Source organism: Hemiscyllium ocellatum, chromosome 1 (genome assembly GCF_020745735.1).
Source record: "Hemiscyllium ocellatum isolate sHemOce1 chromosome 1, sHemOce1.pat.X.cur, whole genome shotgun sequence".
Classification (NCBI taxonomy): Eukaryota; Metazoa; Chordata; class Chondrichthyes; order Orectolobiformes; family Hemiscylliidae; genus Hemiscyllium; species Hemiscyllium ocellatum.
In genome coordinates, this window is record NC_083401.1 from 132,501,134 (window position 1) to 132,521,493 (window position 20,360).

General features: G+C 41.0%; 1 protein-coding gene across 6 annotated transcripts in view; it reads left to right on the plus strand.

Annotated features, from left to right (window-relative positions):
• Nucleotides 1–20,360, plus strand: part of wdfy3 (WD repeat and FYVE domain containing 3) — a 400,898-nt gene that overhangs the window by 186,767 nt on the left and 193,771 nt on the right. For all 6 annotated transcript variants that reach the window (XM_060826089.1, XM_060826126.1, XM_060826116.1 and 3 more), the window contains exons 19-21: nt 3,048–3,229; nt 9,752–9,983; nt 15,742–15,902. In XM_060826089.1, the coding sequence (XP_060682072.1) occupies nt 3,048–3,229; nt 9,752–9,983; nt 15,742–15,902 (575 nt within the window). The remainder of the gene's footprint in view (nt 1–3,047; nt 3,230–9,751; nt 9,984–15,741; nt 15,903–20,360) is intronic.

Below are 20,360 nucleotides of genomic sequence, written 5' to 3' on the forward strand. Positions count from 1 at the left end.
AAGGATAAATATTTTGCTTCTGACTTAACTATAGAGGACGTGAAAAAATAACAATTTGTTCTACTCTACTACCACACTTTGCTTGCAGTGCACCTTAAAATGGGCCACTTAAACTTACTGCCCAGGCTTTGATTTTAAAGATATCTCTCACTGCCCTAAGCTGTATCATCATAAAGTGTTTCTCTCTATCCAGTCAATATATTTATTTTAAAATCAAAAAAACTTCAGTTAAACCACCTTGACCTGCTTTATTCCAGTGAATAAAACTATACTTTGCAATTATCCCCTGTAATGGTAGCCTTTGGAGGGTTCAGGTAAGATTCTGGTGTTTGGTTGTTTTGGTTTTCTTTGATTGGGAAAAGTAAGAAGAAGGTAAAATTCAAGGAAAATTATTCAGACTGCTAAAATTCATTTATACACTAACATCAGATGCTTGTCAAAGCCATATCTCATAAATGTATGCAACTGAGAATGTTAATCGGTAGGTTGTGCATGGGTGCAAACATTGCTTTTTAAAATAAAATCCTTCATGAGAGTTCTTAATACTAATTCTTCCTTAAGTTCTGAAGTTCATCATTTCCTTTCTGACTCATGGTGCAGTAGTGCACTATTTGAAAAAATATTTTATCAGATATGAATACTGTAACAAGGTCAGCATTTGTGCCTGTCTTTTAGTGCCATTGAAAAGATGTATTTCAGACATGCTGTAATATACATTTTTAATTATCCTGCTCTTCCTTTAAAACCCACCTCTTTGACCAGCATTTTGGTCACCATCTAGTATTTTCCCCCTCTGCGTTGGTATGAATTTTAGTTTCATTTTATTTCCAAAGCATATTGGGCTGTTTTCTATCTTAGAGGATATACGTAAAGGCGAGTTGTTACTGAGGAAAATGCAGCTGTTTTAGAAATGGAACAATTTTAATTGATCTTAACATCGTTTCACAAATTTATATCTATCATAAAATAATTGGACTTGAAAACGCTATCACAAGTTACAAAGTATTTCAGCTGCCATTGTTGATTTCAGGTTTCTGCTTCAAGTTTCTCATCATTGTTCTCTAACATTCCTTTTCTTCCACATTTCTGTGAATATGTTGCCTTCCAAATCCAAGTTCTCTATTCCTGGCACTCCAGGTCTAAATGTCTGCATCAGGCCTATATCCCACAGCTCTTATCACATCACAAAAGGCGTTCCATGTGACTGTGATAAAGATGACTACATCACCTGATTTCTTTCAAACTGTCTGCAAGTTTTGAAGCAATTGATGATATAATTTTCCTCTACATCTACATCGCCATCATGTGTGAGGCTGTGATTTGCTGGGTCCATTCTCATCTTGTTTAGTCATAACCAGAGAATCTGCATCATTGGTTTCTTTGTACAGCCCAAACAGTTAGCTCTGGTGACACAAAGCATGTATTTTTGGCCACTTCTTATTTCTCATCTGTAAACTGACAACGTCATTGGTTTTTCAGATGTATGTTGCCAGTACTCTGCTTTACCTATCGTAGCCAAATTTGCAGATGGCTCAAAATAGGTGGAAAGGTAGGTTGTGAGGAGGTGGCAAGCAGTTTGTTGATAGATTGAGTAAGCAAGCAAACAGTTAGCAATTGGAGTACAACATGGGGAAAATGTGAAATTGTTCATTTTTGGAAGGGAGAACAAAATTTTATTTAACTGGAGAAAACCTGCAGAAAGCTAGAACACAAAGGGACTTGGGAGTACTTCATAGAATCCCTACAGTGTGGAAACAGTCCATTTGGCCCATCGAGTCCACACCAATCTTCCGAACAGCATCCCATCCCAACCCTATCCTTGTAACCCTGCTTTTCCATGAGTAATCCACCTAGCCTACACATCTCTGGACGCTGTGGGCCATTTAGCATGGCCAGTCCACCTATCCTGCATATCTTTGGACTAAGCGATGAAACAGGAGTACCTGTTTCGAAAACCATGCAGACACGCAAAATGTATAACTCTATTGCCAGCTCTGTGAGGCAGTGGTGCTGACCACTGAACCGTCATGTCGCCCCAAACACAAAGCTAGTTACTAAAACTGTACAAGGTGCTGATGAGACCACATCTTGGGTATGGTGGTAAAACTGGTGGTAGTTCAATCTGAGGTCACCACGCCTTAGACGAGGTTAGAGGTTGAGAAGCAAAATCCTTCATGGTAACATCAGCTGGTGAAGATATTGAACCCATGCTGTTGGCATTAATCCAACTGCCCAGCCAACTGAGCTAACCAACTTCCTGACCTAAAACTACTTGAGTGACTCAGTTTAATATTTTGTTTTCTAATGGGATTTATTTAACATGCTATTGCTGGAAGTGTTTTCATTGAGAGAAGTGCAACATGTATTTTAGGGTGAATGCTCAGGCTATGCAATGCCGAGCTAATTGTTGAATTGTGGAGGTGGATAGACAATGAAATCAGCAACCTGTCATATTTAAATAAGGAGTTAACAGTCTATTGAGTTTGTTAGCAGTCCAATTAATCCCAATATTATCTTTCCATGTGCTTATGCAATAGGTGTGAGCTGTTGGATGGGAGTGGGCGCCCAGTTTTTCCAAAGCAAATCTTTGGAAGAGTGCTAAGAAGGGTACTGACTTAGGAAGGTGCTCTTTGTGCACCAGGCACATGCCCCTCCGTACTTGACTGTCCTCCACCTCTTCCTTCCAATGTACACTTTTAAATCCACCCCACATAATGCCACCAGGTTAGCTGTGTCCAGGCAGTTCCAGTGTGCGAAACATGTTATTTTGCACTAATTGAAGCATGCAGTGCCTTTGGGGCGGGCTTCATAACTCCCTGGTAGCCAGCAACTACTTTTCTTTCAAATTGGTGATTAGTCTTCCCACCATCATGAACTTTTGCCTGAAGTTTTTGTAAAACAATATTCTGCTGCATTAAAGGCATTGTATTATTATTAATTGTAGCATGTGGAGTATTGTGGCTAAACGATATAGTAGTTATGAAATGCAGCAGTGCACTGTGATGTCATCCTGTCAAACAAGGGTTTAATTGTTGTTCTCTTTTTAGTTGATGACTTCAGTGAAGAGTCGTCCTTTTATGAAATTCTTCCCTGCTGTGCCCGATTTCGCTGCAGTGATCTGATTAATGAGGGACAGTGGCATCACCTGGTACTTGTGATGAGTAAAGGAATGTTAAAGAACAGCACTGCTACCTTGTATGTGGACGGTCAGCATGTTAACACAGTAAAGGTATGACGCTTTGAGAGAACCCATGTCAAAAGTTGCAACTGTAAAATCATTTGGAATGCAGGAATACTCCTTTTACCAAATAATTTTTGTTGCAGATAACTTTCTGCTGCTGCAGGTCAGTTTGTGTTCTCTTTAAAATGACATCACAAGTCCAGTGACTCTATCCACATTGGTATAATAAAAAGGATCCATCACTGCCGAATCACTTGGGTCTTTGTATTGTTCAAGGAATACAATTTTTTCTAAAATTCACTCACGGACATCGGTGTCACTGGCTGGCCTGCATTAATTGTCAGTCCTTCGGGGCCTTTGAGAAGATGATGAAAGGTGATCAAAACTGCTTGCTGGAACTGCAGTCCATGTACTGTAGCTTGACCACAAATGCTGTTGGGGAATGAATTCCACAATTTTGACTTAGTGGCAGTGAAGGAATGGTGGGTTACTTAGAGGAGAACTTGCAGGTGATGTTTCCATGTATCTGCTAGCCTTGTTCTTCTAAATGGATGTGGTCATGGGTTTAGAAGGTGCTGTCTAAGGTGAATTTGGTGAATTTCTGCAGTGTTTGTTGTAGATAATATACACTGCTTGTACAGAGCATCAGTGATGAGGTTCCTTCCAACAAGATTTTTCTGACAGTTTATCATTATTTTTGACTTCACAGTTCTCCCTCTAGGTGATGTTTGTTCCTGTCCAAGTATAATTTTTAGCTTATCAAATAGTGAAAGCCAATTGATTGACTAGTAGATGTCAATTCCCAGAGGAACTATTTGTTTTTAGTAAGTACTTTAGTAAAAGCAGTCCTAAATGGTTATCTAATGACTAGGGGATAAAAATACATACAATACTGTTTACCATACAATATGGAGAAAGCTTGTAACATGGGCTTTTAATGGCAGCAAAAGAAAATCCATTCAGAATTGCTAAGACTACCAAGTCTCTAAGGGCATGTACTTGGGCCTGTTAATGTATTGAAAACATTTTCTGGACAATTTGTTCTTTGTTTTTCAATTGATTTAGTTTGTTCAGATCACTTTTATGGATTCTCCAGGAAAGTTTATACATTCCAAAATAATGAAACTAAAGAACTAAACATTTAAACTAAAGAAAATACCATGATTTTATAGTTCAAGAAAGTTATGTTGTCTTTTAAACTAGAAATTGACCAGAGCAATGTGATACATCCCAGTATAAAACACAACCAATAGTATAGCATTTATTCCAAGCAAATTAATTAGGTAGTTATCATTTTTACAGCAACTAATTTGACAATTAAGTAAACAATTAAATATAATATATTTGAATTTAATTTAATTAAATTTCATAGTTTCTTGAATTTTAAGACAATCCACCCCATTAAAATTTCAGCGTTTACATTTTAATTGGTCATAGTACGTTTCTCTATTTAATGACTTTTTCAGTTGCCAACTTTTTGTTTTCAAACAAAGACATCCTTCTTTGGCTAGCTGGAGTAGCAATCTAAGAAATCACAAAGGAGTACAGTACCCAGTAATAATGTCAGCATGTTTGAACTAAACATTGACAGTCTCAATTAAACTAGTGTCAATTTCCATATGGAAAGGATGCAAATTGTTTCTTTGAAATCATAGAATCCCAACAGTGTGGAAACAGGCCCATCGGCCTAACAAGTCCACACCGACCACCTGAACAGTCACCCACCCAGACCCATTCCCCTACCCTATTACTCTGTTTACCCCGAATAAGGCACCTAATCTACTCATCTGTGAGCACTACGACAGTTTAGCATGGTCAATTCACCTAACCTGCACATCTTTGGACAGTGGGAGGAAACCGGAGTATCCAGAGGAAATCCATGCAAACATAGGGAGAATGTACAGACTCCACACAGCCAATTGAGAGAGGCTGGAATCGAACCTGGGTCCCTGGCGCTGCAAGGCAGCAATGCTAACCACTGAGTCACCCGTGGCACCCCAATATTAGCAAAGTATTTTCTCCTTCCCTCAAAAAAAAACTAAAACCAAGGAATTGTGGTAGAGTGTAGCAGTAATGGATTAATCATGTCTGTTATAAAAAACTATGCAATAACTGAATTAGTGATGCCAGCATTTGGAACAAAGAAGAATATTACAGCATAGGAACACAGACTCATTGGACCACCAAGCCTCTGCCAATTCTTCGTCATAATTTAGACTCGCTGCTTATTGTCCATACGCTGTTTCTATTTCTCCTTCCATTTGTGTCTATTACGATGCACCTCAAATGGTGCTAACATGTCTGCTTCCACCACCTTTGTTGGCAGTGCATTCCAGACCCCACCAGCTTTTGTGAGAAATGTTCCCCATACTTCTCCCTTAAACTATCCCCCTCTCCCCTTGAATCTGTGCCATCTTGTAGTTGACCTTTCCACCCTGGGAAAAAGCCTCTGACTATTCACTCTATCTACGTCTCTCTGGATTTTGTAGACCTCTTAGATCACCCCAACAATCCAGTTTATCCAATCTCTCTTCATACCTAAAACCTTCCAGACCAGACAGTATCCTGGTAAACCTTCTCTACACCCACTCCAAAACATCCACATTCTTCTGGTCGTGTTACGGCCAGCACTTGGTCAAAGAGTGCGGTGCTGGAAATGCACAGCAGGTCAGGCAACATCCGAGGAGCAGGAGAGTTGGCTTTTCGAGCATAAGCTCTTCATCAGGAATGAGGGGATGGCCTAAGGGGACTGAGAGCTAAATGGGAATGGGGTGGGGCTGAGGGGAAGGTAGCTGGGAATGCAACAGGTAGATGAAGGTAGGGCTGGTGATAGGTCAAGCGGAGGGTGGAACAGATAGGCGGGAAGGAAAATGGACAGTTTGAAGTCAGAGTCGAATTGGAAAGTTGGATCTGGAATAAGATTGGTGAGGAGGGGTATGTGGTGAAATGGGCAGTGGTGGAGTGAGGCAACTGGTGAAATCCCATTGATGTTGTGTGTTTGGAGGGTCCCAAGGCAGAAGATGAGCCGTTCTTCCTCTCACATTAGGTGGCTAGAGTTTGGCAGTGGAGGAGTCCCAAGGACTTGCATGTTCTTGGCAGAGTGGAAGGCAGGGTAAAAGTGTTTAGCCACAGGGCGGTGGGGTTGTATAGTGCACGTGTCCCAGAGATGTTCTTTGAAATGTTCTGCAAGTTGGTGTCCGGTCTCCCCAATGTAGAGGAGACCACATCGACAGCAATGGACACAGTGGATGATGTGTGTGGAAGTACAGGTATATCTCTGCCAGATGTGGAAAGATCCTTTGGGCCGTTGGATGAAAGTAAGGGATAGGTGTGGGCTCAGGTTTTGCACTACTTGTGGTGGCAGGGGAAGGTGCCGGGAGTGGAGGGTGGGTTGGTGTGAGGGCGTGGACTTGACAAGGGAGTTGTGAAGGGAATGGTCTCTACGGAATGCAGATGGGGGTAGGGAGAGAACTATATCTCTAATGGTGGGTCCTGTTTGTAGGAGGCGGAATTGGCAGAGGATGATGTGTTGTATCTAGAGGTTGGTGGAGTAGAAAGTGAGGACTAGACGATTTTGTCCTTGTTGTGATTGGAGGGGTCGTGTTCAAGTGAAGAGGTGCGAAAAGTGGAGGAGATGCGCTAGAGAGCATCGTCGATCATATAGGACGGGAAGTTGTGGACTTTGAAGGAGGTGGCCATCTGGGATGTTCTGTGGTGGAATTGGTCCTCCTGGGAGCAGATGCGATGGAGACAGAGGAATTGGGAATAAGGGATAGCTTTTTTACAGGATGCAGGATGGGAGGAGGTATAGATCAAGTAGTTGTGGGAGTAGGTGGGTTTGAAGTAGATGTAAGTGTTGAGTCGGTCACTGAAAATGGAGATGGAGAGGTCCAGGAATGGGAGAGAAGTGTCCAAAATGGTCCTGATGAACTTGAGATTGGAGTGGAAGAATCTTGTGAAGGTGATGAACTGTTCAACTTCCTCCTGGGAGCATGAGGCGGCGTTGATACAGTGGGGAATGGTGCCAGTGTAGCTGCAGAAGACGGACTGTTCCACGTACCCGATGAAGCGGCAGGCATAGCTGGGCCCAAAGTAGGTGCCCATTGCTGCCCCTTTGGTCTGGAGGAAGTGGGAGGATTCGAAGGGGCATCTTTGCGTCTTCCATCAAGAGTCCCGCCCACTCTGTGAGGACCCCTTCTCCTGCCTCCAGCACACTCCATCTACCTGGACACCCCGTGCGGTCTGTTACCTGTCCTCTATCTCTTCATCTCCAACTGCTATCATTTCTTTGACTGCCTCAATCTGACCACTCCCCTCACCCACTCTTACCCCTCACCCTAGCAACGCGCAGCCCTCCGTTCCAACCCCAAACTCATTATCAAGCTAGCAGCCAAGGGAGTCACGAGGTAGTTTGGCACACCAACCTTCACACAGCTGAAGCAAACTTGCATGCACCACCTCCTACTGCCCCCTCAACCAAGACCTCACTCCCCCCCCCCCCCCCCCCCCCCCCCCCCCCCATCACCAAACCATCCACAACCTCATCACTTCAGGGGATCTCCCACTAACAGCCTCCAACCCCATAGTCTGGGAACCCTGCACCACTTGATTGCACCCTCTACCCAAAATTCACAAACCTGACTGCCCCCATCGACCCATCACCTCACCCTGCTCCTGCCCCACCAACCTTATCTCTCTATGCCTTGACACTATCCTGTCCCCTTTGGTCCAGGATCTCACCATATACATTCAGGACGCCATCCACGCCCTCCACCTCCTTCATGACTTTCATTTTCCTGGCTCCCAATGCCTCATCTTCCCCATGGACACCTAGTCTCTGTACACATCATCCGCCATGACAAAGGCATCCAAGCCCTCTGTTTCTTCCTCTCCTGCTGACCCAACCAGTACTCTTCCACTGACACTCATTCGATCAGTTGAACTGGTCCTCACCCTCAACAATTTCTCCTTTCAATCCTCCCACTTCCTCCAGACCATAGGGAGAGCCATGGGCCTCAACTGCTGCTGTCTCTTCTTTGGGTCCATGAAACAGTCCATCTTCCACAGCTACACAGGCAGCATTCCCTATATTTTCCACTGCTACATCGATGATGATATTGGCACCACCTTGTGCTCCCACGAGGAGGTTGAACAGTTCATCACCTTCATGAATACCTTCCACCCTGACCTCCAGTTTACCTGGACAATCTCGGACACTCACCTCCCCTTCCTAGATCTCTCCATCTCCACTTCCAGCGACCGATTCAACATGGCCATCTACTTCAAACCCACCGACACTCACGGCCACCTGGACTACACCTCCTCCCACCCTGCCTCCTGTAAAAACTCTATTCCTCCATCGCACCTGTTCCCAGAAGGCCAATTCCAATATGCAACATCCCAAATGGCCTAGTTATTCAAACACTGCAATTTCCCCACCCATATGGTCGACGATGCGCTCCAGCGTGTATCCTCCACTTCCTGCACCTCTGCCCTTGAACCACCCCTCCATTCGCAACAAGGGCAGAACCCCACTAGTGTGTCTCTCTCTCTCTCTCTCTATCTATCTATCTATCTATCTATCTATCTATCTATCTATCTATCACTTCCACCCAAACCTACATCTACCTATCTTCTCCCAACCCCACCCTCTTCCCATTTACCTCTCAGCTGTCTTGGGCCGCCCCCTGATTCCTGATGAAGAGCATATGCTCAAAACGTTGACTCTCCTGCACCTCGGATGCTACCTGACCGGCTGTGCTTTCCCAGCACCACACTCTTGGACTCTAATATCCAGCGCCAACAGTCCTCACTTTCTCCTTCCTGATGGCCAGAACTACATGCCATATGCCAAATGTGGCCTAGCTAAAGTTTTATACAGTTAGAACATAGCTTGCCAACTTTTATATTTGATGCCCTGACCCCTGAAGGCAAGCATGCAGTATGTCTTCTTGACCAACGTATCCGCCTATGTTGCCCCTTTCAGGGATTTGTGGACCTGGATACCCAGGTTCTACCAATTAATATATATTTCACACCTGAAATTGATCTTTCAGAATTCATCACCTCACATTTGTCCACATGAAGCTCCATCCGCCATTTCTCTGCCTAAATCTGCAATCTATCTATATCCCGCTGTACCCTTTGACAACCTTCCTCACTATCGGCGACTCTGCAAATTTTGGTGACATCTGCAGACTTTTAGACCGTTTTATTCAAGAAATGTAACTGAATTATGTATTTGCAGACTTTAGTCTTAGTTTTCTGGCAGTGTCTCTGTTTCATGTGGTGAATGCTTCATGCTATATTGTATTCGATGTGTAATAGTATCCAAAATTCCAATAATAGAACCAGGTAATGTTATAAACATTGCTTTTACTGAAACAACATTAATTGTTAAACTACAAGTGGAATGAACTCACACTGCACAATCTATCTACTGACTTTTAATTTGAGCTGACAGTTTTTGCTGTGACATCCAGAAAGTGCAAATTTTATGTGGTTGACTTATATTTCTTTGTGAAGCAGACATTGAGACAATGATCACTTTCTTTTTATTTGACTTTGCAGCTTCATTATATCCACAGTTCACCTGGTGGATCAGGGTCAACTAATCTGCCAGTTGTTAGCACAGTGTATGGCTACATTGGAACACCTCCAGCTCAGCGTCAGGTCTCATCGTTAGTATGGCGTCTAGGACCTACACACTTCTTGGAGGAAGTTTTACCTGCTTCCAGTATTTCTATCATTTATGAATTAGGACCAAATTATGTTGGTAGCTTCCAAGCTGTGTGTGTTCCATGTAAGTAATATTTTTGATGCAAAATTGTAATGTTTAACATTAAGCTGATTGGGTTTTTGGCAGATAACGAGTTTGTTAATTTGAGAGAAAATGCACATGTTGGTGTTATTACACGTAACAGATTTACCCCAGCTTTGTATATCTGTTGAAAAATCCTTCTCGCTCATTTTGTTTTTGTCATATTGATTGAAGCATGATGTACCAACACTTGTCCTTGGTGTTACTTTTTTCAGTTATGGATTATGACTAAAACATTCTTCAGCATTGTTTAAAAGAAAGTCTTCCTGTGGCATAACTAAGTAACTGAAGCATCTGAAATAGGAAGGGCCAAAATTCAGTGTGGTCCTACATCTCTAGGTTAGGTAACAATGACGAAACTGTCTGCAGAACAATATGAATCATCCACTTTAACCATTAAAATTTCTCTCCCTCGTCTAAAGCCACTCCTATGCACACACATACAGATTTGCAAAAAAACTGGTATGATGAGTGAGGGTGATAAAAAGGAAGGCTATCTTATTGTCCCTGAATAGTTCACTGAAGTTGTCTTTTTGGATTTTTGTGACATGCTATTAGTCCATCTATGTTTTCAAGTACTTTCACTAGCTTGGAGGAGGTGCAGAGCAACTGGTTTGCCACATTGTAATGTCTCTGACTTATTAGTTAAAAGCAAAGGCTTAGACAACTGGTGAAGGAAAGTAAGTTGCCTTTCTTCAAGGTTAGGTTTTTTTTTAATTGTAGAGAAAAGGCCACCACCTTCCCTTCCACAGGCTTCTGGGTATCTTGTTAACACTTGAGTTCTTCAGCAATCTAGGAACATTTAGATAGTTTTTAGCAAGCAGAAGGTTTTTGTCATTGAAAGCTGGTCACCACTTCAGAGTAAACAATTACCTATTGCTGGCCGATTTTCATTTTAATAACAGATCCTGGCTATTCTTTCCAATATCTTAGGTTTTTAGAATAGTCCTTTTCCCAACTCGGTGCAGTATCAAAAATATAGAATAATAAAAAGGTAAGGTCTTTGTAAGATTAAGCATAAAGTGGGAAATATGCAGTTATCCAGAATAACATAACAAAATATTACTTTAGGGAAGAGAGATGACCGCATACTGCAGTAACAGAGGGGTCTGGGGGTCCTTGTACATGGAACATGCAGAGTTAAGAATTCAAAGTCATGCAATTGGGAGAACAATTGAAAAGTTACAAGGGGAATAAGTTGATAAGTCTTAATAGAAATATGCAGCATCTTGTTGAGACCATAACTCTGTACAGTTTTGGTCTCTTAAGAAAGGATGTACTTGCGTTGGAATTAGCGTAGAGAGGGTTTACTAGGTTGATTTATGGGACGAGGTTGTCTCATCAGGAGCGTTGAGAAGGTTGATTCTGTGCTCTTTCGAGTGTAGAAAAATGAGAAGTAATCTTATTGAACCATAAGTTTCTGAGGGGATTTGATGGAATTGTTCCTGAAAAGGCTTCATTGGCCGATATTGAGATTTAGGATTATAGTTTTAGAATATGGTGTTACCAATTTTAAACAAATGAGAAGGAATTTCTTTTGAGTGTCATGAATCTTTGATACCGTCTATCTGTGAGAGCATGGTGGCTGAGTTATTTTCTATCTCAACCTGAATATATTTACATTTTTCAGCAATAAGAGAGTCAAGGGAACAATGAAAGTCAGTCGTTTTGAGGCTAAGATTAGAACAGTATAATCTTATCATTGGTGCAGCAGGCTTCTATGAGTCTGGCCTACTTTAGCTCCTAGTTTTATCTTAATTTTTCTAACTCCATTTTAGCTCTCGTATTAGCTCTCTAGCGCTAATTTCAAATGTGCTTAATTTTAAAGCAAATGCTATATCTTCCCCAACATTTGAAGAAGCGTGGGCTTTGCTCCATCCAGATGAAGCCTTTTTATCCTTTCTCTAAGCTTAATTATTTTATCAATAATCTTCATTTCTATTTTAAATGTCTCTTTATATTTTTGATTCTTGCCATTGGCAGTCCATGATGCTGTTCTTCATTAACTGGCCTATAACTATTACTTTTGTTATTTACTGATCTGGAGCATTCTTTACTTTTCCTTTGAACGCAGTTATTAAGAACTTAGGATTCTATTTTCTCCATGTCATGCTAATTAGTTTTCCTCTAAACCTTTCATGTATGCTCTTGATACCTTATTGGTTGCCTGTGTAGTCTGTTAACACCTTTTTCTTTATAGAATCCTAGAATTCCTACAGTGTGAAAGCCGGCCATTTAGCCCGAGAACACACTGACCCTCACAGCCAGCTACCTGTATCCATCCCTCCTATCCTATACCATGATCCTACATTTCTTATGGATCATCCATCCAACCTGCACATCCCTGGACACTATGGGCAATTTAACATGGCCAGTCAACCTAACCTGCACATGTTTGGACTGAGGGAGGAAACTGGAGCACTGGAGGACACCCACACAGACACAGGAACAATGTGCGAATTCCACACAGTCATCTGTGGCTAGAATCGAGGCTGGGTCCCTGGTGCTGTGAGGCAGCAGTGCGAACTACTGAGCCACCTTTTTCTTAAGTTTTGTTTTTTCCATTTTTCTTTATTCACACATGGTACATATTTATTGGCTGATTTCTTGCTTTTTTTTCCTTCTGGGCACTTTTGTTATTTGGCGGGGCCAGGAGTGTGGTGCTGGCAAAGCACAGCAGGTCAGGCAGCATCTGAGGAGCAGGAGAGTCGACATTTCGGGTAGAAGCCCTTCATCAGGAATCTTGACATTTTAAATTGTGGTACAGTGGTTAGCACTGCTGCCTCACAGCGCCTGAGACCCGGGTTCAATTCCCGACTCAGGCGACAGACTGTGTGGAGTTTGCACGTTCTCCCCGTGTCTGCGTGGGTTTCCTCCGGGTGCTCCGGTTTCCTCCCACAGTCCAAAGATGTGCGGGTCAGGTGAATTGGCCATGCTAAATTGCCCGTAGTATTAGGTAAGGGGTAAATGTAGGGGTATGGGTGGGTTGCGCTTCGGCGGGTCGGTGTGGACTTGTTGGGCCGAAGGGCCTGTTTCCACACTGTAAGTCTAATCTAAAAAAAATCTAAATGTTTTACATTTCTTTTGTACTGGTACTTAGTTTTGTTTTTGCTAGTTTATATTCCCTAGTTCAGATTTTGTCATTTTAATACCAGCTTATTTGCATTCTATTTCTTTCTTTCTTGTTCTTCTCACATTTTTTTTATGTAAATAGTTTGTGATTGCCCTGTCTTTAGTGTTCCTTTGTTTAATTCTAGTTCACTTTACAGTAGTAATCAGGAAATGCACCTACTTTTATCAGTTTTGTTTTTAGGCATATTGGGTAAGAAAGGAATCCTGCACACTTTATACAATCTATCTTTCCTATACTCATTTCATTGCCACTTATCAATTTTTTGAGGGGTGGGTAAAACTTCCTGTGCTTATCATTCCCTATCTCTCACTCCTAAATATATTCCTTTATATATTTATTCCTCCATCTTATTTCCACTTCTGAACACAGTGTATGTAACCCTTTCAGTTATAATTATGCGGTGTAGCATATACTGTTGTTGTGGTAGTTTAGTTTTTTCTATCCCTCTTTCTCAACCTGTGCTCTATTAAATTTCTATGCTCCCAATTATCTTTACAACTTTACATTTTCAGGGGGAATAAAATATCAATACTGTATTTAAACAGTGATCATGGATTCTAATGTTGGGCATTACATGCAATAAGCCAAAATTTTCTAAGAAGGAATGGATGTATTTCAGTGGTTTAGAATTGTTCTTTATGCAATGCTTAATTTGTTTGGAACTGCTTTTGTTGCTGTTTTTTTTAACCTAACGCACTAAGCACACAATAATACTATATTGGTGTTTTGTTCCTAGAATAGTTTTCAGTTGAAACAAAGATGTAAATTCTACATAAGATTAGCGATAGTCTTAATAAAAAGCACCTTGATGCCTATATATTGAAGATACCATTACACATGATTATTTCTGAGATTTAGTCTGTGGAATTTACGATATACTAATTTTTGTTTGTATAACTAAATGGTTATACAATGACATCTGTAGATTGCAGAAATTAATGAGATGTGATTTCAAAATATATTTTTAAAATAATCTTTATTATGGAAAATCTACATGCATGAATAATATATGCCCTCTTGTTCTTGTTCCTCATAAGAGCTGGAATAGTTTCTCACTCTTTATTCTATCCAGCTCACTCCTGATTTTGAAGATGTCTATCAGTTCCTCTCTTAGCCTCCTTCACTCTGAGAAGAACAGACCCGACCTTCAGTCTATCCTCATAACTGAAGTTTCTCATTCCTGGAGCGTTCCTTTATAGACTGTTTCTTTTCATCCCCCCTAATTTGTTCACATCCTTTTTGTTGTGATCTCTATAACTATATATGATACTCCAGTTGAGAGCTAACAAATGTCTTATACAAGTTTAACAGCACCTTTTTGCTGTTGTACTCACTACCTGTTAATAAAGCTTTACTTACTACACTCTCTACCTGTCCTGCCATTTTGTAATCTACATATGTATACACCCAGTTTACTTTGCTCTTGCACCCCCTTAGAATTGTACTCATTTTATTGTCTTTCCACATTCTTCCTACCGAATTGCATCACCTTGCGCATTGATTGAAATTCATTGTCTACCTATCTTCCACTTCATTAACTTGTCTGTGTCCTTCTGGAGTTCTATCATGTCCTCCTAACAGTTTACAGTTCTTCCAAATTTTGTCATCTACAACCTTTGAAATTGCCCCTTGCACACCAAGATATAAATCATTAATATACATCAAGAAAAGAAACAGTCACAGTACTGACACTTGGAGACATCCACTACAAACCTTCCTCCATCCTGAAAAAATATCTGTTGACAACTACTGTTTCCTATCAACTAATCAATGTTGTGACTGACCCGTTCAGTCCATGACTCATAACTTTCCTCACAAGTCCTCTAAAAGTCAATATTCATTGTATCGAGTGTCATTTGCATGGACCCATTCTGTTATCTCTTCAAAAATCTCTCAAGTTAGTTCAGCATTGTTCCCCTATTTAGAAAAACAAAAATCCATGCTGGCCCTTTCTAACAAACCCCCTTTTCCAGGTAACGATTAATTCTGTTTTGAATAATTGTTTATAGAAGCTTCTCTATCACTGATGTTAAACTGATTGCTAGGTAATTGCTGGGCTCAGCCTTACAAATTTTCTTGAACAAGGCTACCATGTTTGTAGTTTTTCAGTCTTCTAGCACCTTTCCTGAATTTAGGGAAAACTGAAAGATTGTGACCAGTGCCCCTACAATTTCCATTCTTGCTTCCTTCATAATCAAAGATGCATCTCATCTGGGTCCAGTACCTTGTCAACTTTAAGTACCAACGGTCTGTCCAACACTTCTGCACTATCAATTTTAATGTGAGTCATGGCTTCAAAGTGATGAGGGTTAGGATGAAATGTATCAGATGGAAAGTTGAGTCATTTGTCTTCGTTCAAAGATTTTTCTAATTCATACTACATGTGTAATTGAACAACTTGAACAGAGTTTAAAGCTAGTAAATATAATTGCATCATTCATACAATGTAGTTATGCTGCAAAGTAGCTTTGCTGTTGTGATTTCTTTTTATTATTAAAAGTTATTCATCTGCAAGATTGTGGCATTGATGAGAATTCTCTTCTTTAAAGGTAATAGGTATTGATATTTTTCCTAATTTGTGTATTCTAATGTGTTCCTTTTATAAAGGCAAGGATTCAAAATCTGAAATGGTCATTCCATCTCCCATCAGTCTGATTCCTGAGGAGAAAGTATCTTTTGGGTTGTATGCACTTTCAGCCTCTTCACTCACAGTGGCCAGGATTAGAAAAAATTACAACAAGGTGGACAGCAAAACCATAGCCAAACAGGTGAGCATTTAGAGGAAACGCATAAAATAAAAACTATGCCGTAAGACACGGTTCGGTTTACACATATTTGTGTTCAATTTGCAAAATTGTTTGGTAGTACAGAATTAGATCTGGCATTACACCAGCTTTTAAATTCAAATGTGACATTTGTGTTATAGGCATAAAGTTAATTTGGCTTGATGTCAAGGTCCTGTTAGTGTCAAAGACCACTCATGTTGCTACTGTGTAATAGGAGCATGGAACAGCTAGCATCACCAGTTACTCAGATACCTTATCCTTCCCTTAGAACCACGGTCAAAGTGGGCCAAGGCGAATTATATCAAAATTCAGCAGGAGCTTGGGAATGTAGATTGGGCACAGCTATTTGAAGGAAGTCCACATTTGATATGTGGGAGGCTTTCAAAGATAGGGTGAGGATGGTGCAGGATAGGCATGTCCCTTTGAAAGGAAAGGCAAGATTTGTGAACTGTGGATAACGGGAAATTATGCAACTAGCCAAGAGGAAAAGAGAAGCATACATAAGGTTCAGGCAGCTAAGAACAGAACAATCTCAAATGAGGTATCAAGCGGGCTAAAAGGGGTCATGAAATAACTTCAGTGAGCAGAATTAAGGAGAATACCAAGGTCTTTTATTCATATATAAGAAGCAAGAGCGTAACTAGAAAAAGTTGGGTGTCAAACCTGAGAAAATGGGTAAGATTCTCAGTGATTACTTTGCCAGCGCTCACTGAGGAGAGGGACATGATGAATGTTGAGATTTGAGATGGAAGTTTGTTTACTCTGGATCATGTTGACATAAGGAGGGAGAATGTGTTGGGTAGGCTAAAGGATATTAAGATGGACAAATCTCTAGGACCGGATGGGATCTATCCCAGGTTGCTGAGAAAGGCGAGAGAAGAAATTGCTGGGGCCCTGACACATCTTTGTAACATTCTTCAACACAAGTGAAGAGCTGGAACACTGGAGAGAGTTGCTAATGTTGTCCCCCTGTACAAGAAGGGTAGTAGGGATATTCCAAGTGACTACAGACCAGTGAGCCTGACGTCAGTGGTGGGGAAGTTGCTGGAGAAGGTACAGAGGGAAAGGATCTATTTATATTTGGAAGAGAATGGGCTTATCAGTGATAGGCAACATGGTTTTGTATGGCGTAGGTCGTGCCAACTTAATAGATTTCTTTGAGGAAGTGACCAAGTTGATAGATGAAGGAAGGGCTATAGATGTCATACATGGACTTTAGTAATGCGCTTGATAAGGTTCCCCATGGTAAACTAATGGAGAAAGTGAAGACACGTGTGCAGGGTGTTCTAGCTAGGTGGATAAAGAACTGGTTGAGCAACAGGAGACAGTAGTAGTAGTTGAAGAGAGTTTCTTGAAATGGAGAAAGGTGACCAGTGGTGTTCCACCGGGATCAGTGCTCGGGTCACTGTTGTTTGTGATATACATAAATGATCTGGAAGAAGGCATTGTTGCTCTGATCAGTAAGTTTGCAGATGACACGAAGATTGGTGGAGTAGCAGAAAGCAAAAGGGAAGAATACAGGAGAATATAGTTAGACTGGGGAGTTGGGCGGAGAAGTGGCAGATGCAGTTCAATCCGGGCAAATGTGAGGTGATGTATTTTGGAAGGTCTGATTTTAGAGCAAACTATACTGTAAACAGAAGAGCCTTGGGAAATGTTGATGAACAGAAAGATCTGGGAGTTCGGGTCCATTGTACTCTGAAGGTTGCTGCACAAGTGGATAAAGTGGTCAAGAAGACATATGGTATGCTTGCCTTCATCGGACGAGGTATTGAGTATAAGAGCTGGCAAGTCGTGTTAAAATTGTACAAGACTTTGGTTAGTCCGCATTTAGAATACTGTGTTCAGTTCTGGTCGCCACATTACCAAAAGGATGTGGATGCTTTGGAGAGGGTGCAGAGAAGATTTCCGAGGATGTTGTCTGATATGGAAGGTGCTAGCTATGAAGAGAAGTTGAGTAAGTTAGGATTGTTTTCATTAGAAAAAAGGAGATTGAGGGGGACCTGATTGAGCTCTACAAAATCATGAAGGATATAGGTAGGGTGGATAGGGATAAGCTTTTCCCCAGGGTGAAGGATTCAGTAACAAGAGTTCAAGGTGAGAGGTGAAAAGTTTAAGGGGGATACAGGCAGGAAGTACTTTACACGGAGGGAGTTGGGTGCCTGGAACGCATTGCCAGCAGAGGTGGTAGTGGCAGGCATGGTAGATTGATTCAAGGTGCTTCTAGACAGATGCATGAGTAGGTGGGGAACAAAGGGATACAGATCCTTAGGCGTAGGGCGATAGGTTCAGACAGTGAATTTGGATCGGCATAGGCTTGGAAGGCTGAAGGGCCTGTTCCTGGGCTGTAAATTTTCTTTGTTCTTTGTAGTAATCTGCGGTAGATTGGATGCCAGGTATGTAGGTTGTACATACCAAAGATTGGATTGTACCAAACAGCTTATCTCTTCCGTTCATAGCAAGTAAGATACTGGCCGTAACCAACCAGGCCTCACTTGTAAAACTTGTAATTCGATGTGGTTTTGTAATAGTACAACATTTGCTGGATAATCCCGAGTGTCAGCGTAAATTGTTTACCCAATCAGTTTAGGATTATTAGTTGGGCTTGCAGTGTGGCACACTTGAGTCTAATGGAAGTTGCATATATTATTACACATGACCGTGTTCTTTTGCAGTCCATGAGGCTTTATAAAATAGGAACATGAATAGGCTGTTCGTCCCCTTCTGTCTACTCTGCTGTTCAATAGGAACATGTCGGAACGAACATTTCCAAGCACTGCCTCTGTTGCAACTCAACAAAATAGGTCTAGCTATTTGTTAGTTCATTTCCCAAGGCAGTGCCTGGTTTAAATTTTTTTTTAAAAACCTGTTGGTTGACTGTTTATCACCATTAGTCGATGCATTCTCCATGGCAACACCTCTAATAATTAGAGTCTACTTACCAACCAATCAGCATACTCCTCTGTATATATCGGCTTTTCCTTAAATTGGTTACTGTTACACTTTATCCTGACCAATGCAAGGTGAAAATTTTCAAGTAAGTATCTTTTTGAGCAATATGATATGAAGTATAGATTGGGTTCTCAATGAAATTCTAAAGATGGGGAATTATGTCCCCTCACATTGTCAAAAGGGTATGCAAAATGGTATTTCATTTTTTTTCATGAGCTGTGGGTGTCATTAGCTAGGTCAGCATTTGTTACCATTTCTTAATTATGCTGGAGAAGGCATATGAACTGTCGCTTAGCATAAAGGAAAAACCAGAAACGTTAGATCAGTGAAGAAATTGGAACTGAGAACTAACTAAGATTTATAAGAAGTGGAACAACAATGGAAATCTGAAATAAAGACAAAATGCTGAAGTTACTCAACATGTCTGGCTGCATCTCTGGAGAGAGGAAAGGATTTAATATTCCAGTTCCGTGATCTAGGTTCAGAACCGGTAGCTATCATTCGCTTGTAGCAATTTGTGTCTGATTCACAGTTTTGGAGCATAAACTTCTAAGCTGACACTCTAATGCAGTACTAAAGGAGAAATGCTGTGTTTGAGGTGTTTTTTTTTGCATGAGACCTTAATTCAAGGTCCTGTCTTCCTGCTTAGTTAGAGGTAAAAGATACTATGACACTAATTGGAAGAAAAAGAGAGTTTGCCCCGACGTCCCTCAATATTTATCTATCAATCAACACACACAAGTGCACAAATCTGATTATCTCATGGTCTGTGGGAATTTGAAATATGCAAGTGTTTTGCCAGGTTCTACATGGTAGACTGGTTAATCAGGTTAGATCACGTGAGATCCAAGAAGAATTTGGCTAATTGGATGTAAAATTGGCTTGATGGTAGGACACAGAGGGTGGTGATCGAGGGTTGTTGTTTAGACTGGAGACTCATGACTAGCAATGTGCCAGAAGGATTGGTGCTGAATCCATATTGTTCATCATTTATAGAAATGATTTGGATGAGAATATAGGAGACATGTTTAGTAAATTTTTTGATGACACCAAAATTGGTCATATTGTGGACAGTAAAGAAGGTTATCTAAGAGTACAAAGAGATCAACATGAACTGGACCAGTGGGCCAAGGAATGGTAAGTAGAATTTAATGCAGATAAATGAGGTGTTGCATTTCGGTAAGACAACCAGGGTGGGACTTTTGCAGTTAATTGGGCACTGGGGAATGTTGTTGAAAAGAGACCTAGTTCTTTGAAAGTGGCATCATAGGCATGCACGTGAAGAAGTACTGTTTTTGAAAGACTTGTCTTCATTGATCAGAGCAGCAGTGCAGTAGTTGTGATATCCCATTGAAGACATTGGTAAAGCCACATTTGGAGTACTGCTTACAATTCTGGCCACCCTGCTACAGGAAGAATGTTATTAAACTGGAAATGGTGCAAAAAAGATTTCCAAGGATGTTACCAAGATTGGAAAATCTCAGTTGT